The following is a 26987-nucleotide window of genomic DNA, read 5'->3' on the forward strand; positions in this document are numbered from 1 at the left end:
TTCTGCTGAAAATGAGCTTGTAGTTCTTGTATATGCAAGTGCCAGGAGATCCTGAAAAAATGCAGTGTTTCTTTGGCATTGCATTTAAAACTCACCTTCCCAGCTAGGTAGTCCCAGGACCTGAATACTCTTCAGGACCAGAATACCATGGGAGAAGATCCAGAGCTCTCCTATATACTCAAATACCTCAGGGTTGGGTGTGGTATGAGTGACAGGACAGAAGGTGAGCTGCTCAGGGAACTGAGGTGGCTGGTCTTGCACTTTGTGGTGAAAATGAGAAGACAGAGCCCCCTCACCCTCTTTGCTACCATGGTACCACGTCCAGAATTTGGCCTGCCTGTCTTTGCAAATGAAGGAGACACGTACACTTTTTGGCCAGGCAAAAAAGGCTGATGACGGCGTGGTCCATCAGATGTCTAAGGAAGAAGACTGTCCTGAAGAGCAGAATTGACTCTCAGGGAGAGCTTTCAGTTCACACATGGCTTTCGGTTCATGCTTTTGTCTCCTGTTATTTGTTACAGTGAAACAAACCTCAAGGTGAAGCAGGCACTGACAGTCACTGCAGAGCTTGGAGAAGATCTTCAGAAACTGACAGAGTTCAATGGTGAGTGTACATGGAAAATTCACTTACCAAAACATTTGCCCGAACACCAGCATTCACAAAGTGCCCATGAATCTTCCTTCCCGGCTGTGCCCTGCCCCCTGCCAGGGCTTCTCTGGGTACAGCGGCAGAACAGAATGGGCACGTTGCAGTCTGTACAACAGATATCAGCAGTGTACATAGAAAAAGAGGTCCCCCTTTGCATGCGGGTCTCCCCGTGCTGTGCATGCCTACAACCTGAAACGGCACTGCTGGCAATTCTCCTTCTGGTTGAGTACTTTTCTTTAACATCAGCCGTGTTGAAACTGCTCACCTCGGACTTCAGTACAAGAGTTTGTGTAATTGCACCGTGGAAACAGTTTTCCTCAAACTGCTTGCTTCATTCTGATCTCGAATTATTTTCACAATGCACTTTTACACTGATGCAGTAATGCTGGTGCATTGATTACATTTACAGTGGCAGTTTTCAGACACTGTGCAGTCATGAGAGCTAACTGTGCACATAGGACAGGTGACAGCTTCCCATCCTGAAGCCTTGCCCTGCCAGCATTCCTCTCCTCTCTTGATGCAAGAGTAAAAACTGCATTTTGAGATATTTAAAGACAAGCAGTGCAGACATAGTTAGTGGGCAATGTGTCCTTTCTTAGCACTGTTTTGTATATCAAATACATAGCAGCACATGCACAGAAAGAAGCCAGACCTGTCAAAATCAGAATACTCCATGCTCACACATCATCTGTCTGTGGAGAGGATGGGGGAACAGACCAAGTGGTGTTAGTCATGCTCTACCGTGTCCTGCTGGCTCAGGTACGAGGGCAGGATTATGGGAAGAGTCCATATGGAAAGGGGTGGAGTGAATGCTGCTGTCCTTGGAATGTCTCAAGGACCGCAAGCTGAAAGGAAATATTTCTAGATAAAGAGGAAAACTAATTTTTAAAAAATGATTCAAGGATAAATGATGGGGATGTGGCAGAGAGTTAGCATAGCTGTGACTGTCTCTGGTAGAGTCATCCAAAGGCATGGGCTTGGCTTTTGCTTTCTACATCGAGGTTTTGTGAAATAATGTGCGTGGTCTCAGTTGAGTGTCAGCTCAGTACATCAGGTTTCCTCTGAAGTGATGGCTGAGGTTCTGAGTGTTTTAGGTCTCTTGAAATATATTTGCACAGGTGCAGTTAGATGCTCTATGTTAATAGTCAGGGTGGCATGCCTTAATTATTTTCCTGAAGAGGCTGCAGTGTGTATCAGTTGTAAGCAAAATCTTCATCTGAAATAATTTTTCAAGCTTTTTTGTGTGTAATTCTTATCTAAGAATACTGCATTCTTGAAAGTCTATAATTAAAAAAACATTTAAAAACTTTTAAAGTCAAATATTTATTTGTCCTTTAAATCTCTATTTTAATTATATTGTAAATAAAAGTGGCCTCTTCACAATACTTAAAATGAATAAAATGTTTCCCAGGATGAATTATATTTGGCAGAATACTGGGAAGAGTGCCTGGAATCAGACCCAACCTTGCATTTCCCCAGCAAACCTCCGTAGAAGTATTTAAATATTTATGTAACTCTTTATCTAATTACTTCTTGAGACAGGAAGAGAGGGAAGGGTTGAACAGCTAATACAGGCACTCACTGGAATGCTTAATGTGAGTTATAATGTTTGTTGACGTCGTGATGGTTCAGATAAGGGAGATGCTTGCAAAACGCTGAACTTTTCATTTGATTTGGGGAACTGGGAGATGAGAAAGCAAACAATACTTTCCAGTTACCTACTCCTTATCACATGTAGACTTGGCAGTTTTTAACTCTTTCAGGTGAGGCGCATTCCAGGTATCTTCTTGCTGTTAGTGGGAGGAGAAGACAGGAGGCATGGTGCCCTGCTGGGGCATCTCCAGCTGCAGAGTTACTGGTGTCAGTGCAGGTATATTGGGTGGATCTGTAGGGCTTCTCACTGTTTTTTGTGTGATCGGTCTAATCTGGATGAATCTCTTCTGATCTCAAAATCAGCATAACAGTAACCCAGATGAGCCCACTTGCTGGAAAGCAGACGTGGATGTTGACAGGCAAGGCTGTCCCACAGCTGGCACAAGGAGAGGCACAGTCTTCCTGGTGAGGGATCGTGCCCTGGGTTCTGTTCACCAAAGTCTCGTTGTGCTGTGCGCCAGGTTGCGGTGCAAAGCGTCTGTTTTCTTTTTGCTTTTCAAGGAGTTACAGGGGCTTCAGTGAGATGGGTCTGGTTGCTGCAGACTTTCAGAAATGATGGAGGAGAGGCCCGATTGTTGTTTGGTTGACTAGATGACAAAATAGAAGATCAGCATAGTTGTTAGTACGAGCTCTGGCATCACATGTGTCGTAGAATTTGCCAGTTGCTTCATCTTTCAAGTCTAATGATTTGTCTGCCCTAGAGAAGAGCTACTTTTCTATGAAAAGGACATCCATTCTTGATTTCAAAATATGCAGTGGTAGAGACTACCATGATTCTTAAAGCTGTACTTTTTTTTCTGTACTTCTCTGGATTTTCCTTCCAGTCCATTGAGCTTGGTATGTTTTGTCTGAGAACAGCTGGAAAAGCTGTATTCTCTGCAAATGCCAGTCCTTATGTAGATATTTGCAGCCTGCAGTCAAAATAACTTTAATGTTCCTACTGATTAACTAAGCAGACTGAACTCTTGGATTCCCTTTCAATAATGTGTATTTGTATTTTCCAGTTCTTCCTTATATATTCATAGGGCTCTGCTTTGAATCTTTAGATGTCTGGTGCAAATTTTGATGTACATAATAATTTTTATACCAGAGGATCTGTGTTTACAGTTTTGTGTGAACAGATTTTATTCTAAGAAATAAATATAAAGCATGGAAATAGGAACAGGTTCTCCAATCACTTACAGTGTCAGCTGCGTGGCTGAAGGTAGTAGTACCTTTTTTTCATGTGCCACTAGGACTTAAAGTATAAAATAGATGAAATTAAAAAATAGTGAACAAAGACACCTCACTTAATTACTCTCTTTCAGGCTTCAGGCTATGATTTTCTCACTTGTACTCCTGCAGTTTCAAAGAAAATGGAATAGGAATTATGTGAAATCAGCACTTTTATCTAAAGTTACCCAGTGGCATCCTACCACTATGAACTTGCTGTGGAAGTATGTTGCTGTATTAAAAGTATGTTGCTGGTTCAACATTTCTTCTTACCCAAAAAAAGGGCACGGAAACTTTGTTTTGGACTCTACCAGTGCAAAATTGCGATGTTCAAAGAATAGGATAAATTTACAAATTCATTGTGGTCTGTTGGATTATGACCTGAATATGAGGAAGGAGCAACATCCCAAAACATCAGTAAATATAGGATATAGGATGGGAATGACAGGGACAGGAGTGGACTGCAGCTTCAGTGGGAAATATTCCCTGTCTGGGGAACAGCCAGGAATCCAGTATTGACCAACATATATCTGGCCAAGAAGATTTCCACTATCTTTTTGTTTTTACCTTCCTTTTACAGGTGAAGTCAAATGTGAGGCACCAAACAACAAACTGGATAAGTTCACAGGAACTCTCACTCTTCGAGGAGAGAAGTACGCTCTGGACAATGAGAAGATGTTGCTGAGGGGTTGTACAATTAGGAACACAGAGTGGTGCTTTGGTCTTGTTATTTATGCTGGTAGGTAGAAAAATGGACATATGAATTGCAAAGCACAGCAGCAGTAGCATGGAAGTACATCACACCCAGTATGCACAAAGGAACCAAGAATTTTCCTCTTTGGAAAATATGTTTCTACTAGCTACAAGAAGAAAAGCAAAACAATACATGAGATCCCTTGGCTTGATTCTAGGCTGCAAATGATGCATATTGTAGGGGATTTTAATCTGAGATTTTTTTATAGCGGTCTATAAGAGGAAATGGCTACATGACAACATCCAATTCCATCTTAAGTGCTTTAGTAAGATGAAGTAGTCTTTTATTTCAGAAACGCAGCAAAGTTTATGAGAAAAGTCTTAATCAATAAGAAAGAATATAAAAATTAAATCTGTTTAAGAATTAAAGCTGAATTAAATCTGCCTTTACTGGCCCACACTGGGCCAACTGATGTCTTTCTCTCACCAGGCTTTTTCAAAAATTTTCGCCCTTAAGCGTATTTTATTAAAAAATCCACATCATTTCTATATTATTTGAATACATATTGGAATATCAGGGTCATCAATAATATTATTGTAGTCCATTAGATCTGTGCTTTTTATAAACATAGACCTTCTATTGTTTCTATACTGCTGTAGACATGTGAGATGATGTGTAACATGTCAATAATAACAGAGCAGTATCAAGTATTCTGTGAAAAGTAATTAAACCTGAAAGGGAGGATTGTCTGTTGAAAGAAGAGAACAGGATCAAAATCCAGAATAAATGGCTTTATTTTACTCTCTCCATATAATCTAAGGCCTAAGTTTCTGCCTAAGTTTCCCACCAGCACTGTAAAGTCTGTACCTGCCTTCAAGAAAGCTGTGATGAGTATTTTTGGTATAAAGCACAGTGGGGCCTCAAAAGGAATTAGCTTTAGAACAGCTAAGCTTTATTACTAGAATTCATGAGTGTGTTTCATCTCCAGGGCCAGACACCAAACTAATGCAGAACAGTGGAAAAACCACTTTTAAACGTACAAGCATTGATCGGCTCATGAATGTCCTTGTGTTGGTGGTAAGTCTGATTCATGTGTCTTCATTTTTTCAGATGTTTTGATCATTTCCAGATGCTCCACCCCTTTGTCCACACAAATGAGGAATATCAGTAGTGACTAATGATAAAAAGAAAAATTATGTAATAATTTATTAGCAGCCTGTGTTCTGTAGGGCCTCTGCCAGCCCGTCTTGCAAAGCAAGGCCATTGCTTTGACAGCATTAAGGACCTTTCTTCTGAGCTTTTCATTTGCTCTGCTCTCCCTTGCTCCCTTTTTTGTGAAAATCACTTTGAAGCCTGCAAATGCCCTTTATTCCTAGCAATTTTGTCATTTTCTGTTTAAATAAACATTAGCAGTTCTCCTTCTTCTTCCATATTTCTTGGCATCTCTGGTGATAGCTGCATAGGACTTTGTAATTGGGTTTGTTAATTTACTTGATGCCAGCTTCTGACTTAACACATTAGGGTGAAATATTAGACATGGTCTCATTAATACTCGGAAACTGGTGTTTTTAGAGGCTGGGAAATTTGAGAACACTAATCTTATCTAGCAGGCACTCTCCTCAGATTGGAAAACAGATAAGATTTGAGCATTAAGCTTCTCAGTTGTTTTAACGAATGGCAAATACTTCCAGGCAGAGGTAGTGATTCTTTTATAGAATCTCCCAAGATTTTACTGCTTGAATTCAAAACCACTCAGGGAAGAAAGACATATACTCTGACACTGCTTTACTCAATGTTACTTGAAGAAAAACTCTCTGGTTTCAGGCTTTTATTTTCCTGTGGGTGGAAGTTTGTTACGGCTTTTCATGCATGCTGCACCACCTTCTGTTCACAACACTGGGAAGGTCTGGTGGCCACTGTTCCCTTCCCTTTCCTCCTGCTCTTACTCTCCAGCCCAACCTGACAGCCAAGCTGGGGCGAGGATCCATCCCCAGGCATTGGAGCAAGGCGTCCAACAGCGCTTGCCCATCACAGCAAGGCTATCCTGAGCTGTCCCTGCTCTCCGTCGCTTCATGCCTCCTCAGCACCAGGGCTTATCGCACAAATGTCTCCAGGATTGCAGCAGTCTCCAGCCTTGCCGCTTCACTCCAGCCCCCATCCACCTGCTTTTTTCTCAGGGTCCTGAAAGCTCTTTGGGTGGGCCCAGGGATGGGGGATGTTAGTGGACAGAGCCAGCCAATCTCTGCGAGACTGGAACAGAATTAAAGCAGCAGCAATTAGCTGGACTCTCAGCGCTGTGAAGCAGTGCCCTGAACATCTGCATGTGCCTCTTTGCTGTAAAGCAGTGCCACAGGACAGAGAGCCACTCCACGGTCATCTTCAAGCCCTCTTGAGTCCTTGCTCCGTGTACACTAAGGACATGCCCTTGACTTTAGGACAGGCCAAGTGAAAATCTTGATTGCCACTATCAGCTTGTTTTCCTCACTGTTTTCTTCCCTTACACTTAAGTGGACAGCAAAAACATACAAGGTTTGGGCCTCTTAGGTTCAGAATTTTGCAAGCATCTAAAAAACTTCACATTTTCTTGGGTCTTCTGCTATGCTCCAGCTGGAGAAGAGGATGGGCTGTGGGGTAGGGCTATGGGGCATCCACAGGGCACAGAAATGGAGCAGGTAGAAACTGAGTAGGGAACTCAGGACTCAGCATTCAGTTAAGTTTTGCCAAATGTCCTTTTACAAGCCAAGGGTCCCACCCAAAGCTTTCAGTCTGCTTGGCCTCTCTTCATGGACATGAAGGAGATGAATTTATCTTGTGGCTCCATTTTTAAAAAACTGAGCAAGTTGCAGCTGATTGCATCAGCCTCTGCCTGGGCTCTTGGGCACTGATGGAGCCAAGGGTGTGTTTTTCTCCTTTACTCATTTTTAAGGCGCCTAACATCTTGGTGTCTAAGTAAAGCTCTGTCCTACCCTAAGCAGCAGGCTCTTTGCACAAACAAGGGGATGTGGCATCAGGTCCTTCCAGCCCACTGGGTGGTCAAAGGCTATGAAGTGCGGTCATAAAAATAGGCAGTATATTGCACTCAAGTATGGAAATAAAAAGCAGCCACAGCTCGCTATAAATAGCTTATTTTAAGTGTAATGAAACTTGTTCCATGTTAATACTGGCAAAACTATTTTGTGTTTAATTGCCCATAAAACTTCCAGGCACAAAGCAGTGTTTAAGTAGGGCTCACCAATGGAGCACTGGTTAAATGTTGCCCTGGTCTGTCCCAACAAGAGTTAACCAAGAGTGAACCTTTCCAGATGGCAACCATAGCTTTTTTTTCACATTTGGGAGTGTTTCTCAGGGATCTGAGAAAGAAGTGAATGTTCTTCTGCCAGGGACGCACCCGCCAGCTCCAGGAATGCTTTTTCCTCCAGAGCTTGCTTTTTAGTAGGTTTGGGGAAGTTTGTTTTCAGGCAAGTACATCTGTCGCCTTCATCTCTTAAACAACTTCTTGCTTCAACTCCTGGAGCAGAGCTCAAAGTGCCAATAAAGAATCCAAGACAGTTTTAATTCACAGTCCAACAGGAAGTATTTGTCAAAAGTCACCTCCTCTTTACAAAAATACAACTCAGTCCCGCAGAGGATCTGCATGGGCGGGTCCCAGGGAGGGAGGATGTTCATGCTGGGAAGCCCTATGAGCACACATAAGCCTGTGATCAGGGCTTTTTCACATCCTTCTCTTGCAGAGCTGTGGTTATGATTACAACACCCTGCACACAGTTGTTTCTCTGCACAGAAATTAATCTCTGGGGCTGCTGTTAACAGCTTGATCTTTTGCATTTGTCTCAAAGTGAACAGCGTGTTAGTGAGCTCAGTGTAAGCATGAATATTGCAAAGAAGTTGAGCTGTTAGGGATGAGAGCATTGCCATGCAAAATGCACGTAAAGCAAAATGTATATAAAGCAAGTGCAGGCATAGACAAGCACTGCTGTGACATGGGAAAGTTCAGCTGCTGTCTTGCCCCATGTATATTTCTGTTGCTAAATCCTGCATTGGATTCCCTACATGGATTGTGATATTCTACAAACTCACAATTTTTAACCTGTGAGGAAGCAGGAAATTATTCAGGGTATAGTGATAAAATAGAATAGCCAGCTGGCTCTTCTAATTAATTTAGTTCACAACAAACAAAGTCTGCAGAGAGAAGTAACATGTTTTACTCTACCGACAGAAATATTTATAAAAATGGACAGACTTGTCTATTTTATCTGTCTATGTCTGCTGGTTTAGTAAAGGACATGACCTGCCCCCTGGCTATGCCTCTCATATATCCTTAAGTCCTGATGATTACAACAGCACAAATCGAAGCCTGTTTTTACTGCTGGCCACAGAGGTTTAAAAACACTGCACTACATTCCTTACCAGCAAACAATACTGTCTTCATTTCACAGAATCACAGAATCACAGAATGTTAGGGATTGGAAGGGACCTCAAAAGATCATCCAGTCCAATCCCCCTGCCAGAGCAGGAACACCTAGGTGAGGTTACACAGGAAGGCGTCCAGGCGGGTTTTGAATGTCTCCAGAGAAGAAGAGGAAGGAATGTGGAGGAATTTATTTGACCTCCCACAGTTAAATAGAAAAGCTGCTACTGATGTGGGAAATGTGTCCCCTGAAATTCAGCTTATCACCTTTACTTACAGCAGTTCGCTTTGAGCAGCTTCTTGGTATTACAACTCGAGTTGGTCAAACATGAACTTTTCACCAAGTGATTCAAATCGCTCCATTAAAGTATCCTTCTTGCTCTCACAGATAACCTCAGCAACACAAATATCAGCATTACCAGCAATGTTTCTATGTTTGTACCTCAATTACTGTTTTTTCAAAAGGTTGATTACTGTTTTAATGTGATTGTTACTGGGTGGCCTTACACATAATGGCCCAACTTACTCATATTTCCTCCCTAATGATTATACTTGCAAAAGATTATTTTTAACTGTTCTGTTGTGCAGCCTGTTGATTCCATATATTCACATTTTTACTAGGACATTGGTTGTTTTAAGTCAAATGTTTGCAGAAGTGTATATCAACAGAACTGTTTTATTATCATCTGTCCAGGAGGGATGTCAAGCCAGCTTCAGTTTATCTTTCCCATGATCACTATTTCTACCTTTCAAATATTGGAACTATCATCTTAGTAAATTTTCAATATGGTGGAGCTTCCCGCTTTTCAAATTGCCAGACTCTGCACTGTGTGATTTTGTCCTTGAGGTAAAAGTGTCATGACTTTGCTCTTTTTCCTCCTTCACCCCTAGGAACTTTTCCCTGTGATTCAGACTGTCCAACCCAATCTCATTAAGGTCTTCTGATTAACCTATACATAATGAATTTCTTGTTTCTAAGTGACAGTATTTTTTTTTCCAGATCTTTGCATTTTTAGCACTGATGTGTCTTATCCTAGCCATTGGTAATGGCATCTGGGAATATGATACGGGCTACTACTTCCAGGTCTATCTGCCCTGGGCAGAAGGTGTCAACTCTGCCCCCTACTCTGGCTTCCTCATGTTCTGGTCATATGTGATTATTCTAAACACGGTGGTGCCAATTTCACTCTATGTCAGGTACGTGCCAGAACCTCCTTTCATGTTTCATATTAGCAGAAGCTTAGCTTTTGCCTTAGCTGTAAGCAGCATTTTTCCTAGACACACATTCCACCCCATTGTGGACAATCAGACACAATCACAGTGATGCTTTTGTTTCTGCTGTCTTTGGAGGTCTTTGTCAGGGTTGGAGCAGGGGTAGCAGTGAGCCCTGGAAGAGAAAAGGATGATTTTGCAGTTAAAGGGGAGGCGTAGGTCTAAGATGCTATGGGAGTAAGACTGGAAGCCTGCCATAAGTGGCATCTTGCTCTCTCTCACTTGCATTGCCCACCAAACAAAGTGAATGGCATGTACTTCGAGGTGGTTGTAGGGCTCATGTGAAGAGTGGATTGCCATGTAAGTAGGTATAACCAAGTTAAGGATTCATAGTGCTCAGTGCCATATAAGCAGATTGAACACCATAATTTCTCAGAGAACGTAGTGCTATGCTGATTATTGCGGATAAGCGAACAGGGGTAAGCAGTGCATCCGTGATGCTCTCAGAACCTGGAGGTTGGACCTAACTCTTCAAGGCAGCTTTGCTACTGAGACCCTCTTTTGTGTTGGTAAATATGAGGAATTTATCCCATTCCTACCCAGCATGTCACACTAGCAGGAAAGTGGAAATTCACGTCATCTGCGAGCTGATACAGCTCCTTGGGTGTATTGAGTTATACAATGATTCACTTGTTGTGGAGCTCTGGGATGTTTCTGCCGTGGCTGTGCTCATCCCCCAGCAGCGGGCTCAGCCCAGCCCAGAACCCCACTGGAGATGTTCCCATCCAAGCACCACTCCCGAAACTGCATCAAGTGAAACCCACAGCTCCTGCCTTGCTTTTCAGTCTGAAAACTTCTGAAACTTTTCAAATACATTTATAAGACGCGGGTTTATAAATAGAGGCAAGGAATTTACTATAAACCTAACAGATAGTGTCAGCGGGACTTGCTTCAGCTTTGCTTACTGCAGGCCATTTGAGAACAACCTGATGAGTACACGTGTCATTACCTTCAAAGTTGTCTTCTAATTGCAATTGCTAATGGTGGTGCTGAAGATAAAGATCTTGTCCCTTAAACTATTGAATATTCCATCACCTTCTCTTTCTCTTTCACCAGTGTAGAGATTATACGCTTGGGTAACAGTTTCTACATTGACTGGGACCGCAAAATGTATTACCCCCTGAACGACACGCCGGCTCAGGCCCGTACTACTACACTCAATGAAGAGCTGGGGCAGATCAAGTACATCTTCTCAGACAAAACAGGAACTCTCACTCAGAACATCATGTGTTTTAATAAGTGCTCCATCAATGGCAAATCCTATGGTATGTTATCTATTCGTCTTACTCTCCAGGTTTTATTCTATGACGTGCCTCTTCGTCCACAGAAACTAAATGTGAAATTCAGAAAAGAGTGTCTTGTTAGAAGCTGCAGTGGTCAAGTGTAGGACTGCCGCTCAGGAATGCCTGTACAGCCCTGTTTACATCATTTGCATAACGATATCATTTTCCTGTCACTACTCTCCCCTTTTTGCCACCCTTTTACCTCTGTTTTTCTGCCCCAGTATCATCCCAGCTAAAGAACCTGCACCTTATTACTTCTTCTTCATTGTGCCAGTTTTACTACATCTGTACTCAAATTAGTTTTCTTCCTGTTGTCACTACCTAGGTAATCTCAGCCTTTTATGGTATTATTGACATGGTTACCCAGATATTACTAACCCTGCAAAACATAACACATACCTCACATAACTAACTCCCTCTTAACCATTTGTGAAGTCAGCCATACCTCATGGGGTTATCTTCAAATTTTGTTGACTTCTCACACTGTCCTTTCTCACATTCAGCAATATCTCCTGCCGTGAGTGGCGGTTTTCCACATCCCGTTCAGGTAGCTTAACCTTTGGTTGGCACCTCGTCAGTGGCCTGGTCATTTGTCTGCAGCTCTGACATATGGCACCTACCTGATGAGAGAAGAGTTTTTAGGGAGTTGGAATAAATGGGAAACAAAAACTGTTAGCTCTGTTGGATCCTAACAGTCATTGACTTAAAAGGCTTGTTCATTGTATGGCCCTGGGCAGTTTTCTTCATACTGCTCAAGAGGTGCTAACAATCCACAAACTGACTAGTCTGTTAACATCATTAGATTCCCCTAGATAAATCAGTCACATCTTGTTGGTAGATTGATGCTCGTTTTACCTGTGTCAGACCTGCTGATGTACTAGTGTGCCAGAAAGCTTGTCTTCTTTTCTCAGTGCTCTCAGCTGTCCTAATAAAAGAAGTTATTTCTTCCTGTAAATCTTGTTTTGTGTATATTTAGAGACCATAATGTCTCAAACAGTGCTATGTAGCCAACCTCAGGGCTGCTAAACAGTTTGGGAAATATTCAGGCTGCTCATTCATATATCCTGTAGTTGACTTTCCCACTGTCACCACTGAACACAGATAGAGGGTGTGGGTTCAAGAAATTAATGGGAAGTATGTGGAAAGAAGACACAGTCTATTGCTTATAGATTTCTAAATGTTTAACTTCTTCCCCAGAATATATGTCTTTGCATTTGGAAAAGCCATGCCAGAAGGATGAATGAGTTCTGCTGCCAGAGAGGGTACTTGGGAGGCTTAGGCTTCCCATTGGGAATCACAGTATAAAATCATAGAATAGTTTGGGTTGGAAGGGACATTCAAAGGTCCCCCCCTGCCATGAGCAGGGACATCTTCAACCAGATCAGGCTGCTCAGAGCCCCGTCCAGCCTGGCCTGAGGTGTCTCCAGGGATGGGGCATCTACCATCATTTTGGGCAACCTGGGCCAGTGTTTCACCACCCTCTTGGTGAAAAATGTCTTCCTCATGTCCAGCCTGAATCTCCCCTCCTTTAGTTTAAAACCTTTACCCCTTGTCCTGTCATAACAGGCCTGCTAAAAAGTCTGTCCCCATCCTTCTCATAGGCCACAATAAGGTCTTCCCAGAGCCTTCTCTTCCTCAGGCTGAACAGCCTCAAATCTCTCAGCCTGTCCTCACAGGAGAGGTGTTCCAGCCCTCTGATAATTTTTGTCGCACTGTGGGAAGGAGGTGTCCTCTTGGTTACAGTTCTCAGGGGATCAGCTGATGTGCAGTTCTCAGGAGACACAGCTTCTTAGTGTCTTTTACACCGTCAGGGCTTTTGTGAGGGAATATCAGTACCTAGAATTGACTTAGGTCACCATTGAGTTTGCTAGTGCAGATATGGATCTATCGTTCATGTAATTCACTGTATTTCAATCTTATTACAATGAAGTGCTGAATCTGGCTGAGCTGGACATAGTCCATACCTTCCAAGTGAAATTTTTCTTCAGGCAGAAGAAGTTTCAATAGCGTTTACTGGAAATTAGATGTCTTCCATTTCTGTGACCAGATCATCAGTTTAGGGAAAATGAATGGAGCAGCCTTGCTACCTAGATGTGGGAAGAATGGTCTGTGACAACTCCTCTGTGGTTGTCCAGGGACTGTTGCAAACGCAGTATGATCCAGAAGCTGGATTTTGTCTCACATTCCAAAGGGAAGGTACAAAACAAGTCATCCCCTGAAGACACCTTTGTTTCCTACCCAGCACGATGTCTTTTTTTGGGTTCAGCTTGAGCCAAGATTTCTTTGCCCAAATGTCAGTCATTTTTATGGTAACTGCTTTGAGTTTCAAGCATCTGTCAGTCTCCGGATTTTGTCATGGTTTAACCTAGGAACTGATTGATATGAATTGTCAGTCTCCGGTGCCCATGTCAAGATATTTGTGCTTACTGCAACTTTTTAGATACTAGCTTCAAAACACTTTAACCAATTTTTGTGGTAGAAAAGTTCAGAGACTGCACTTACATGGAGTTTGTGACTATAACCTCAGTCTTTCTTGCTTGCAGGTGATGTATATGATACATCTGGACAAAGGATAGAAATAAATGAGGTAAGTGCTCAAGTTCTAGCAGGATCTGTTCTTTCTGTGCACCTGCCTGCATATTTGCTAGTGTACATGACCCACCCAGGCACAGCTCATGCTCTTAACCCTGCCAGAGCTGATGCTCTTGACCCTGACAACAGGGATGCGTCCTCTTGTGGGTGTCAGAGCATCGACAGAGTTGTATTCCCTTCCAGTAAACCTGGTTTAAACCTGCAGATCGGGCAGCCTGAGTGCCCACTGTTCCCTCAGCTTACCATGACATCCTGGTGCATGCACATACTTGGCCATTAATATTTGTTGGAAACATGGACATTGGTGCATTTTAATATCCTTGACAGCTAGTTAAAGTTTTGATGAGGAACCAGTGAGTTCAGTTCATTTCGATCACAAGGTCACTGTCAAATTCCTCTGATATCTGGACATTGGAAAGTGTGAAAATGGGTGACTCCTCCAGTTCTCTCTAGCCTCTGCTTGCTGGCACAAGCACATGTCATGGATTTCACTGCCTAACATGTCAGAAAACTGCATGCAGCAGTCCAAGTAGCAAACAGCAAGATGATGATGAAAATCTCACTCCTCTTTCCAATGATTCATTTCCAGGCCATTTGAAAATTAAATTACCCACTGAAATTGGCTATTTGTAATGAGCGTTATGCCTTCAGACTGCCTCTTGCTCAGACAGCAAAATGCGAAGGGCTGACTTGCTTGGGGAAACATGCTGGTCTCCTGCCAAACGGCTGCCCCGCAGCTCCTCCTGCCCATAACACTTGCTGGAGCAGAGTCCTGCAGGTCAAAGGGCTGCTGCCCACACACCCATGGAGTTGCAGTGCCCAGAGCTTGCTTGCAAAGTTGGCTGTGTGCGTGGGGTGGGCCGTGCTCTTGTGGTAAGTGCTCATTGTCAGCTTGTAGAGGTCAAAAGGATGACTCCCATCCTGGAAACTCTGAGCTCATTGGGGATAGGGCGGGAGTCAGAATCATCCTGGGAAGGCTCAGCAGTGCGTTCCTTCATGACACATCATGGTCTGAGCTTCTGGCCATCTCTCCACTATGTTTCCCTCTGCTTGGGGCTCCTTGTATTTATACAAAATGGGCAGTGCCTGTGAAGCCGAACCTTTACATCCCTTGTCTGTCGTCTTTTTCCATATCATGGTTTTTTTTCTTGTTTTAGGAGAATAGGGTGAGCAACACAGCCTCTTGAACTGTTTTAAATGGGGCTTCCACATTCCCCTGTCACAGGCAGCCACTAAAATCAGGAGCATGATGCCACCAAGCAGGCGTGTGTCAAAGGCAGGAATTTCTTTGCTATAGAAATCCTTTGGCAGGGACCCTGCAGGAGCATTTGCTATCTTACGGAGAGCCATCTTTAGCTAATCAGGTTCTCAGCCTGAGTGCTGCTTTGAACAGCACCCCAAGTGCCTGTCCTCTCCTGTGGTTCAGTAGCTTTCATGACCTCCCACTTATTTAGACTCATCAGTCTCTGTCATGAACAGCCCTACAGGAGAAAGCCCTTTGTAAATGTAAGAGAGGGGTCCTATGGTGGGAGCATGAGAGGTCTCCGCAAATAACACCAAACCATGTTTTTGCAGAACACAGAGAAGGTTGATTTCTCATACAACCAGTTAGCCGACCCAAAGTTTGCCTTCTATGACCATAGCCTGGTGGAAGCTGTGAAGCTGAGTGATGTCCCGACGCACAGGTTCTTCCGGCTGCTCTCACTTTGCCACACAGTGATGCCAGAAGAGAAGAAGGAAGGTGAGGACTGTCAAAGGCATCAAGCTGAGTGGTTATGTTCACCCTGCACGACAGTATGTCTTCTCTCTGCAGAAGCTGTTATTGGTCCTTTTGGCTCCTTGGTGATTTTCTGTAGTATATGGCTACACGTAAATCAGTGTCTTTGGAGATGCCACATGGGAAGAGAAAGGACCAGGGCCCCCAGTCCCTGTGTGTTCCTGTGGTGGAGCTGACACTGCTGCAAACACCACATTTCTGGAGTGCAGAAGTTGCAGGTGCCACAGCTTCCCTGAGGTGGCAGATGGCTTGCCCCATTCTTCCTCTGCCCTTCACCAAGTCCCATAAAGCAAAGAGCACAGAGCACCTATCCACCAGAGACTCTTTAGCTCTGCTCACTCAGTGTTCCTGTGGGTACTGGGTCAGTCTCTTCTAATCTCAGATGGGAAAAATCATGGTTTAAAATCTATAGCCATTGACACATACAAGGTGAAAATACTCATGAGAAAAATATATTCAGATGTAACTAGAAGGGGTTAAACCCAAGGAAGTTGTCCTCTCAGTGAGATCTGTTGGACTCTGAAGAGAGTGACAAAAATCCCCAAAAGAGTCTAGGGGATCTCTTGCCCTGTCCTGGAGGAGGTGTTTGTGGGACTTGATGGAGACCTGTGGACATAAAGTTCTTTTTAGTGCTACACCTCTGGGGATAGACAGAAAAGCAAAGGGTTAACTGCTATACAATGTCTTTGATTTTATATTCGTTTAGCCTCAGAAAAGAGTCAGAAACCACATGATTTTTTTTTTTTTTTTTCCCCCTTGCATGTCAGGTAACTTGGTGTATCAGGCACAATCTCCTGATGAGGGAGCCCTCGTCACTGCTGCCAGAAACTTTGGATTTGTGTTCCGGGCTCGCACACCAGAGACCATCACTGTCGTGGAAATGGGAGAGACAAAAATCTACAAACTCCTGGCTATTCTTGATTTCAATAATGTTCGCAAGCGAATGTCTGTTATTGGTATGTTCCCTTTGCTCCCTTCTTTACTTCCTGACTTTTTCGGCTTTCAAGTTGGCCCTCATCTTGCTGTGATGCCTTTTCCTAGGAGACCTCCTTTGCAATGCTTTCTGAATAACATTTATTTCTGAGCACTTGAGATGGGCTGCTGTGACTTTTCAATTACACAGCAACAGTGGTATTATATTAAATACTGAATTTAGGCTGGTGGGAGAACATCTTAACATCTGGACTACAATGATGCAGCAGCCGGCTGAAGACACTAAGCTTTTTGCATATCTTACCTCCCTCATGAAAGTGCAGGAAAGACCTTCTTTCTAATCACCTTCAAAATTAGCAGCAAAATCTGAGAAAGCCGGAAAGAAGAATGCAAGGATAGGTAGAGAAGCTCACTTTCCTGAGAGGAAAATTGAGAAATTATTCAAGAAACCTCATCTGGCCTTTATTAACCCTCCAATGTCCTCAGATATTTCAGAAATTGGAATATCATAACTGTGGCTAGAGAGTGGTAGTACCTTTACTGGTAGGAGCAATAGAGCAGCAGGACCAGTTCCATAAGAACAAGTTGTTCCTGACTTTTGAACACAAATGTCCTACCTGAAGGACAAATGTCCTGCCTGTAGGAACCATGTAGTTTATCAGATCATCTGCTCAGACAAGTGCAATCAGAGTACAGTTGCCTATGCTGCTACCGCTAATGTGAAGAATAGTTACGCTGTCTTCTGTTCTAAGCAAAGCCTGTCTTGATTCCTGTGAGGCTGCCAACATTTGGCACAGTTTGGACACCTCTAAAAACCTTTATTTGTTTTGACGTGAAAGCTGTGAATCTCAAGTGCCTCAAGTCTGGGATTTGTAGCATTTCTCTTCCTCTTCCTCATAGTGCGGAGCCCAGAAGGTGACTTGACTTTGTACTGCAAGGGAGCTGACACCATTCTTTATGAACTGCTTCATTCATCCTGCGACTCTCTCAAAGAGGAGACCACAGAACACCTGAATGTAAGTGTTTCATTCTGCATGACATCTCTGCATTTGATGGTTTCCTTTTGTCCAGGCATGGAAATGTACTTTGTATTAGGAAAAAAACAGGTTGCAAAAGCAGCACCCAAGCACTAGTTTTTTGTTTGTTTGTTTGATTCATTGTTTAATTGAGTGATTGGGTTTTTTTTGTGGGGAATGGAGAAGCAAATCGATTTATAAAGCCTTAGGTCTCAAGTCAGTTGCCTAAGCATGGGCACCAGCTACCATTTGAACTGCCCTAGGATATCCAGGACATCTGAACACGAATGGCAAATACATTGCTGGACATTCAGAAGACTTGTATTTCTATGGATTAGGAGCTGGAAGCTAGGCAGAATAGGTGAAACACCTGAAATGGCACTACACATCTGTATTTTGGCAGCTAAATTCCATCCAAATCTGCTGTTACTCTACAACACATGCACCTGATGCGTTCAAGCCTGACTTGGATGAGAATAATTCAGTTGATCAGTAAAGGGCCACAGAGCTGTTTACCTTCTTGAATACAATTCAGATTGCAGTGAGTGTGATCCAAGAGGTCTCAGTCAGAAAGGACTGAGCAGGTACTGGGACCTGCTCACTCCCCCTTCTTCTAGGCCATATAGGGGCATATTGACTGTGTAGGAAGACAAATGCATCACTCAAACTTGTGGCCTTTTACATTGTTGTTGGTGTGCACCAGGTGGATGTTTTGGCTAACATTTGCTCCCCCTTGTGATGCCAGATCCTGCTGGTACAGTGCAGAGCACAGGATAACAGAAAGTTTTGCCAGAGGGTTGTGTAATAGCATTAACATCTCTGCTCACTGCCTGGGGCAGCCAGAGAAAGTTGCTGGTGAGAGCAAGGGCAGAGCAGAGCTGTGGATGTAGCCTGATGTGCCTTTACTTCAAGCCTGGGGGGAACACCTCACTTTTCACAGAGAGATCTCTGTTATTCCACCGAACAGTGAGATTCTTACTGTCAATAATATATCTGCAGAAAGCACACTTACGAGGACTTGCTGAGTTATCATGACTGACTGCTCACATTGTACCTTTCAGCCGGCATTTGTACCCTCAAAATGTTGAGCCCAGGTCCAAAATTCAAGGCTGTGTTCAGTGTTTATTTAGGTTTCACTGTTCTGAACCTTATGTTGAGAAATGCAAACCTGGGAAACAACTATGTGGTTAATGTCAAGCTTTAGAGCCAGAAAGTAGGAAAGCTCTTTGGAATTTGTTCTTTGTAAGGACCATGGATGGCAATGATAAAGTGGTCTGGAAGTAGTTTTTAAAAAGTACCCTAAGGTTTGTGGTCTAAGGTGTGATTTTTTTCACCTTTTCTCTGCAAACTTCAGGCAATAAGCTTTTACAAATAGCCATTTACTTTCTGAAGGTCCTTTATAAGCCTGGGTGAGCAAACTGCTTTTTTTTGACTGATTCTGCCTCACCACTGTCTCGCAGGAGTTTGCTGGTGAAGGTCTGAGGACACTCGTGGTGGCCTATAAAAACTTGGATGAAGACTACTTTCAGGACTGGATCAGGCGTCACCACGAAGCAAGCACTGCCTTGGAAGGACGGGAAGATAAATTGTCGGAGTTATATGAAGAGATTGAAAAAGACCTGATGGTTGGTGTTTCAGGGAATCTGGGCCAAGCTCTGGGGGAGGCAGTGAGGATGGTGGTTTGTCAATAAACAGCTCAGTATGAGTTCGGTAAACATTGCTCTGCAAACAGCTCAGTGGGTTGTGTGACGGGAGCGGTTGAGAATACGGCAGTCCTGGGTTTTCACTGGCACCTCCATCAGGAGCCTGTAACTGGGGTGTCAGCCACCAGTGCAGGGGAATGGTTTTATTTTAACTCATGTGGGTGTCAGAGTAGCTTTCTCGTGATGAAGTGACATACCAGAGCCGGAGGGAGCTGACGTGGACACAAATATTTTGTAGTGATCCTTTGTATGTGCAAATGGCTGATCTATTTATTTTCCTGTCTTTGAAATGTCAGGCAGTGAATAATCCCCAGTGCCCCTCCTTTTCAGAGAGTGTCTTCTTTGTTCTTGCAGCCCTGGGCAGGATGAGGAGATGATGTCCGTGGACATGTTTGTGTCAATTTGAAAAAGGGTTAAACTGTGATCTTCAAGTCATTCTTTTCTCCATGAGTGTTGTTACAGATTTTGAATGCCCTGGGGGGTCTGCCTGTGTTTTAGAGCTGTGAATAATGAATTAAAAGGATGTGTGGGATCTGAGGGGAAGCAATTCAGCTTTTGCACTCGCAGCAGTGCTTTCCTGAAATCTTGGAAATCCTGGGAAATGTGCTGTTGCTCCTTCCATTAGCTTTATGCTCAGGATGCCAGCAGGGCCTGGGAAGAAGCAAATATGAGGCAAGGAGCTGCTGACCTCTGGAAGTCGTATAGTCCATGGAGCAGGGCCTACTGCCCTTCTGGGTCTGGTCTGGGAAAATGCTAACCCTCTAGTCCAGAGAATGCTTTGTGCAAATGCTGCGTGGGTTGTGTCCAAAGCAGGAAAGATATGGAGGTTTAGGAGGTTAAGGAGCCAACTGCTTTGCAAGGAATGTTTATGAAGCTCATAGTGTGAGTAGAGAAGAGGTCATGGATGCGCAGCAGGAAGAAATATGGCTCAGAAGAAAACACTCTTTACACCAGACTCTTCTCTGTACTCTGTACAGGAGTGACTTGACTTCCCGAAGGTGCTTCAGGGAGAGACAGAGGGCAGGTGCAGGAAATCCTGGCTTGTGACAGAGATTGGGTGTAGGAGCCTGAGTCAGCAAGGAAGTAGAAGGGTCTTGTGGAGACGCAGAGGACTGTCAAATATCATAATCAGGTTGATGGGCAAGAGCAGAGGTCCCTCTGTGTGGCAGACTCCTGATAAAGGTCCTTTGGGGGAGTAAGGATGTAAGGACAAGGAAGAACAGGGTTGGAACATGGTTAAATTCAGAGAATAGTAGTAAAAATAGTATTTATAATTGGTTGACCTAAAAACTAAGGAAGATCCGCAGTCAGGAAGGCATCACGATCGTCCCACCAGCTGCTCTTACATCAGGTCGTGGGCAGAGAGGCAAAGGCCTGTCAACAATACTATTGTGGCTTCTGCAGCTCCAGCAAGACAATGGCTGTGGGGAGTGCACGCCCTTGTTCTCTGTTTCTGAGCATATGAGCATCAGCGTCCATCTTTGAGCTTCCAGCTCAGACTCAGGATGCCAAGGATGAGCAGGTACTCCCAGGAGGTGGCTTTGTATGCTACAAGCATGTAAGCTCTCACTAGCTTGACCAGGATCTACTGCTGTGAAATGTGGATTGTGCAGTTTTGAGGACCCTATAGAGAAGTTACCTCAGAGCTGTTATCTACATTGATAACCCTCATAGCTGATGAATGATGAATATCCTGGGAAGCCAAAAGGGATCTTGGGCTTAAAGCCAACCACTGAATTTAGTCTCCCAACAGCAGGAGGTACGTGGTAGCAGATGCTGTCTAAACCTGAGCTAGTGATGAAAATTTCATGTTCCTTTGACAGCAGGTTAAAGCCACCAAGTATCTCCAAAATGCAGAAAAAGCTTTACTTTAAAGCTTTACTTTAAAGTAATGAAGGTTTGTGTCCTGAGCCATCTGTGGTTTAGTTGTGTGACAGTGTAAAACAAGGTGGGGACAGGTCTGTTGTGCGCTCGAGAGGATGCTTAGCAGCTGTATGACTGTGGTAGCGCAATATGGCTGGGATCAAGCTGCACACTAGAGGACACATGTGGAGGTTTGGGGACACAGATCCACATCTGATCTTGTCCCTCAGTGACAGCTCTATCTGCTGTGAAGGGGACTTGCAGGTCTGCAAACATGCTGGCAGGTAATTTCCTGCACGTTCATGATCCAGCTGAGCCTGGAGGATTGGAGACTAGAACATTTGTAGGATTGGGGCTCTACTCTGTACCCTAAATTTGCTGAGGGAGAATGAAAATTAGTACAGCCCTACTCCTGTGTTTTTGTTTGCCTGAATAATTAGCTGGAGGCCTAATGCTTTCTCCTTTGCTAGCAATGGGAAAACTTACCAGTTCCCTGCCATTTTCTGTTAAGCTGCTAGGTGCCACGGCGATTGAGGACAAGTTACAAGACGGAGTCCCACAGACAATTGAGACTCTTGCCAAAGCCAACATTAAGATATGGGTTCTCACTGGAGACAAGCAAGGTAAAGGGGCTACACTTTTGGATGTTTCTCTTCTCTCCCACTGGTGGGATAATTCTGCTATGTTCTCATTCTTTCTCCTTTGAAAAACTTTACAGAGGACAAACTTACAGGGCTTTTCTTCATTGTCAGCTAGGCAAAACTCCAGTTATCTGGAATTAGACCAGGTAACTGTAGGTAGTGCCTGTTCTTAATTCCTGTCCTGAGGCTGGAAGGAGCATCCTTTGCCTTTAGAGATGTGACAAGGAGCATCCCATAGTCCCTGCCATGTGCTTTGAAAAGGTGTCAATTTAGTACAGTTGACCATCTTGGTGAAGAAGGTGGAAAACATCTTGTCCTGTGTTCCAGAAACTTTAATGCTAACATGGATGTTGGGTCTGTTTCAATTTGGTCCTGGCATTAATGATCCAGAATAGAAATGCAGGAAACACGGACTTTTGGAGAAAGCATTGAACTGGAGAGAAATGTGAATAGACTCAAGTAAATTCTTTTGGAAAAAAAGCAACTTCACTGAAACAATGATGTTTCAGGGAGGCCAAAAGTGTTTGCACGTGCTTTCATGTGAGAAATGAGAAGACAATTTTTGAGAAAAATGAAACATTTTAGTTTTGTCATGTTCTGAATGTAGTAGTCCTGCTCATGAAATACCAAAATACTTTTTTTCCCCCAAATTTTCTGAACAAAATGTCTTGATGTTCTTCTTCAGAACTATGGTTTGAGGCTTTTCTGGGAGTAGGGGGAGAGAAAGATAATATCCTGAAAAAAATTTTGGAATCAGCATGAGATATTTTTTGTTACTTCAAGTGTATTGGCCAAAGGGTGGTTTAAGACTTCATTTTGGCAGAATTTTTTTTTCTGTGGCCACTTAGGGGAGATTTGCTGCCATGTCCATTAATGTGACTCTCCTGACTCTCTTAAGCTGTTGACTCTGAAAGAGTGAGAAAGAGAGCTTTTGTCATGTGTGTAAAAAGGCCACAGAGATGGTGTGCAAGTTTGCGGCTGCTAAGATGGATCATCTTCCTGGTTTTATCTTTCCCAGAGACAGCAATGAATATTGGTTACTCCTGCAACTTGCTCTATGATGACATGGATGATGTTTTCATTATTGAAGGCAGCACATCTGATGACGTACTTAATGAGCTGAGGTAAACGGCTGAAATATATGTCTTCATTGCTGTGCCCTGACACTGGAATGGAAAACTATAGCTATTGCTATTCCTCCATATTGTGGTCCTTTGGATATGGTCCTTTTCTAGCACTATCTGGAAATTTGCCTTCTGCCATAGCCTCCTTAGTAGACACAAGTTCTTTGGCATCAGTGAAAATGAGAAGGTTTTTCAGTCATTTTCTGTTGAATTAGGTGTTTGCCACACAATATACATAGAAAATTGGGATGCTCTTTGGGATACTGTCCTTCATGGCATTCAGATTATTTGTTTGACTTTAAATCAGCACAGGTTTAGCACACACCTTTTAGAGTTTCAGGAGCATATTGGTGGTCTGCACAAAAACCAGAAGCTTATCCATGCATGTTGTTGTAGGGATACAGGGAAAATTGAACTAAACTATCAAAAGGAAGCATCAATTTTTTTTAATTTTCATAAAGTTGATTTAATAAAACATACATGTCTTTGCAAGCTTGCCATTATTACTCTGTATTTTTTTTTAGGAATGCAAGGAAAAAGATGAAGCCAGACTCCTTTCTGGACAGTGATGAACTCAACATTCAGTTTGAAAAATCACCAAAAAACCCCAAAATTTTACCTGATGAACAAGCAAATGGAGTGTATGGTCTGGTTATCACTGGCCACAGCCTGGTAAGGAAGGTTCAGAGTCATGTTAGGGCTGAGTTCTCTTAAGAACTTAATGTGATAGGGGCACACTGCAAGTCTGAAAGTGCTTTAAAAATTTAGTTCTAGAGAACCGTGGTTTTGTTTTTATTTTTTTTCCTAATTGAAAATTGGACTCAGTGGTTACTGGAGGCATCAAAGGTGATGAACACGGTTTCAAAAGACTGGAACAGGGAAGAGTTTACCCTGATGCTAGGTGAACAGGAGGGGTAGAGTAGCGGGATCAATTTGCACTTCCAGAAACATACCAGAAACATAATCAGACAGCTTATGGATGCAGCAAGAAGATAAGTTAACATGAGACATGTGTGTCAAGTATGACAAGAACACATTCTAACAAATATACCTGATAACAAATATATTTGACAGGCAGGATATATATCCTATAACTTAACTAATAAATTGTTTGATGCTCTCTCCCATGACGTTCTTCCAAGCAAACTGAACTAACACAGTCTAGATGAAGTTGTTAAGTGACAGATGCAAGACAGCTTAGAAAGTATGACTTTCAAGAGCTCACTGTTGATCTACAGCAACAGTTAAGTGGCATCTGCAGGGGGCTATCCCACATCTGTTTGATATTCAGTGTTTTCATTAACTGCTTAAAAAAAGAGCACAGGACATCAGGGTGGGAGAAACCACAGGCATGATGGAGTAGAAAATTAGATTTTAAAACAATTTTAAGAAGTTGGAGAAATACTTTGGAACAATGGAGAATGCAATTCTGTAAGAGCAAATGTGTGTAGTCCACTTTCACATAATGGACTACACACATATAAAATCAGAGAGATGTATGTAAAAGCATCATCTGTAAGACTTGTGAAGGAAGCCTCCTCCTTCATTTGGCATTGATAAAGTCTTAGCTGAAATTATTTAACTTTGGGCCATTTTCTTTGAAAAAATATAGACCAACTAGAGAGAGTACAAAGAAAACTGTAAGAGTACTCATGCATGATCTGGAAAGCATAAGAGAAAATGGAGAGAGGATTTCTGAGCCTGAAGGATGCTGATCAGTCTTGGTAATACTTTTCAAATCATAACAGGTAAATGAAGTAATGGAATTAAACTGAGCGAAGAGATTTTTAGGTGAAACGTCTTCCTGGTGAGAACAGTGAAGCACTGGAGTAGATTTTCCACCCTTTGAAATTTTTTAGAACAGGTTATAGAAAAAAAACCCCAAAATTTAGATACATTTCAACCTGTCTAGGAGGAAGGCTTAATCTAGATCAGGTTTATTTATCTACTGTGTTTTAATTTCCTGGATTACAGGGGAAGCAAATAGGTAGATATGGAAAGAGCTGGGAGGTGCTGCCTTTCAGAGAGAAGATGCTTCTCTTCCCTCGGTTTGCTACCTCTCTTGATGGCAGTCCAGCAAATTTAACTCCCAGCTCTGTACCAGCCCAGCAAGTTACTATTAAAAGAATCTCATCTTGCTCCTTTTTTGGCTTGCATGCCCTGTATACAGAGCTTGGACTATACGGGACACTTTCAGGCAGTGTCTATGTTGTCAAGTGCACCCTCTCCCTCTTTTACACTTGCGCCCTCTTTAACTCCAGGGCCTTAATCCCATTTAGATCCCCACTGCAAAACAGACAAGAGCTCTATCAAGTTTGGTACTTCTGCATGAGCGAATCCTCTGACATCCCAGCCACCTGCAAGCCCCTGCCTGCTCCTGCTCCATACCTTCAGCCTGCAGGACAGACCTGAGTACGGTGCTATAAAAGCACCACTGGCAGTGACAAAGCTTTATTTTTATTCCTGGAAAACTACACACTCACCCACACCCCGGCAAGGAGATATGTACCACACAAAGAAATTCAAACCTGGGCTGTACAGGAGCAACCAACCCATATAGCCTGCAACAGAGAGGACACAGCCAGATTCACCAACACCGTGGCTTTCTCCTGGGTGTGGGCCACAAGGACAGTGTGGACACAACTATATGTTATGTATTTCTGTGAACCTAGAGCCTGAAAATGGTAACAGTGCTAATACTGTCCCACTCCAGCATAGCATCTGCTCTACCCCATGCTACGCCTATGTGTAGATGGGTGCAATGGCTGCTCTGGGGCTAGGCACATGGGTTGTCTTGCTTAAACTAAGCAAACAAACAGAAGCACAACAGCATCTGTAACGGCATCATCATATAAGTAGTTGCTTTGTGTGTAATACCACGAATATACTATGTGATAATGTTTTGCTAGTGCTGTGCAGTGAGGATGTTGTGGCAAAAGCCACCTCTAACAGCAGTGACCCGCCAGTACTGAAGCTAAACCATGAAAAGGTATCTTGCTGAGCAAGCCTACCTGCCATGGACCAGATGGAAGCAGGAGTGCTGCTGACTCATAGCTCTGTTTCAAGAAGAAAGGGTATCTAGCCTAAGGATTGTCTGCAGAAAGGACAGTGCACCTGCTGTAATGGCTCTGAGGAGGAGAGAACCTTGTAGATTCTTTGCATGCATGTCTACAGAGAAGACACATCAAAGAACAAAGCCAAAAAGCATGACCTAAAAGAAATAACAAAACCTAACACTGCTCCTTTTCTCTTGTGCGAAGCTGGAGGAGCGACCAGACATCCAATTATCTCTGTGTTTCCAGAACAGAAATAACATGGCTGACTGATTTAAAAGGTCAGCACTCACAGCAAAGTTGCCTTCTCCCTGGCTTTGTGTTTTGCTTTGTCACGCCCACCTAAGCTCAGCTTCTTCCATGTTTGTTTGTTTGTTTGTTTAATTAAGTACTCCCAAATTGAAATACCCTCCATTTATACCACGGATCTCTCAGAGCTTAAAAAATAAACCAAGAGGGATGAGCAGAGATTTACATGGAGATATGCGAGGTTGTCTCACGCCCAGCAGCTGTGTTAGTTTAGTGATCCTATTGTCTGACACTTCTGCTGCACTGTCAGGTTACATCAGCCAGAGCAGCTGTTGTGCAAATCCAGCTGTGAAGAATCCAAGGTGCAAGCTTGTAGGTGTGTGTTGTGTGGTTTCATGTTGTGCTGTGTGGATGCTCCCTACAACTAAACGGGTGGATTCACTTGGGGTACCACATACTTTCCTTCCACTGAATACAAGTGGAAGAACTAGCTCAGTTCTCATTTCTATCCCGCTGCATCCTCATTGTCAGCCCGCAGGTTGCTGTTAGTCTGACCTGAACACCTCCTTTGCTCCTTCTTCTCAGGCTTATGCACTGGAAGGGAATCTGGAGCTGGAGCTAGTGAGAACTGCTTGTATGTGCAAAGTAGTGATCTGCTGCCGGGTGACGCCGCTGCAGAAAGCCCAGGTCGTGGAGCTGGTGAAGAAGTACAAGAAGGCTGTGACACTGGCAATTGGAGATGGTGCCAATGATGTCAGCATGATCAAAAGTGAGTGATGGCTGACAGCCGGCATGTTCTAGCAAACTGACTCACCAATGTATTTGCTATATCATAGAATCATTATGTTTGGAAGAGACAGAAGTC

General features: G+C 43.3%; 1 protein-coding gene across 3 annotated transcripts in view; it reads left to right on the forward strand.

The window, feature by feature from the left end:
- LOC136002273 (phospholipid-transporting ATPase FetA-like) overlaps nt 1–26987 on the forward strand; it is a 77334-nt gene that overhangs the window by 35553 nt on the left and 14794 nt on the right. For all 3 annotated transcript variants that reach the window (XM_065657173.1, XM_065657172.1, XM_065657174.1), the window contains exons 9-22: nt 522–604; nt 4095–4253; nt 5197–5285; nt 9617–9813; nt 10945–11153; nt 13715–13758; nt 15339–15504; nt 16308–16496; nt 17374–17489; nt 18950–19114; nt 21567–21678; nt 22715–22820; nt 23345–23492; nt 26708–26891. In XM_065657173.1, the coding sequence (XP_065513245.1) occupies nt 522–604; nt 4095–4253; nt 5197–5285; nt 9617–9813; nt 10945–11153; nt 13715–13758; nt 15339–15504; nt 16308–16496; nt 17374–17489; nt 18950–19114; nt 21567–21678; nt 22715–22820; nt 23345–23492; nt 26708–26891 (1967 nt within the window). The remainder of the gene's footprint in view (nt 1–521; nt 605–4094; nt 4254–5196; nt 5286–9616; nt 9814–10944; nt 11154–13714; nt 13759–15338; nt 15505–16307; nt 16497–17373; nt 17490–18949; nt 19115–21566; nt 21679–22714; nt 22821–23344; nt 23493–26707; nt 26892–26987) is intronic.

Source organism: Caloenas nicobarica, chromosome Z (assembly GCF_036013445.1).
Source record: "Caloenas nicobarica isolate bCalNic1 chromosome Z, bCalNic1.hap1, whole genome shotgun sequence".
Taxonomy (NCBI): domain Eukaryota; kingdom Metazoa; phylum Chordata; class Aves; order Columbiformes; family Columbidae; genus Caloenas; species Caloenas nicobarica.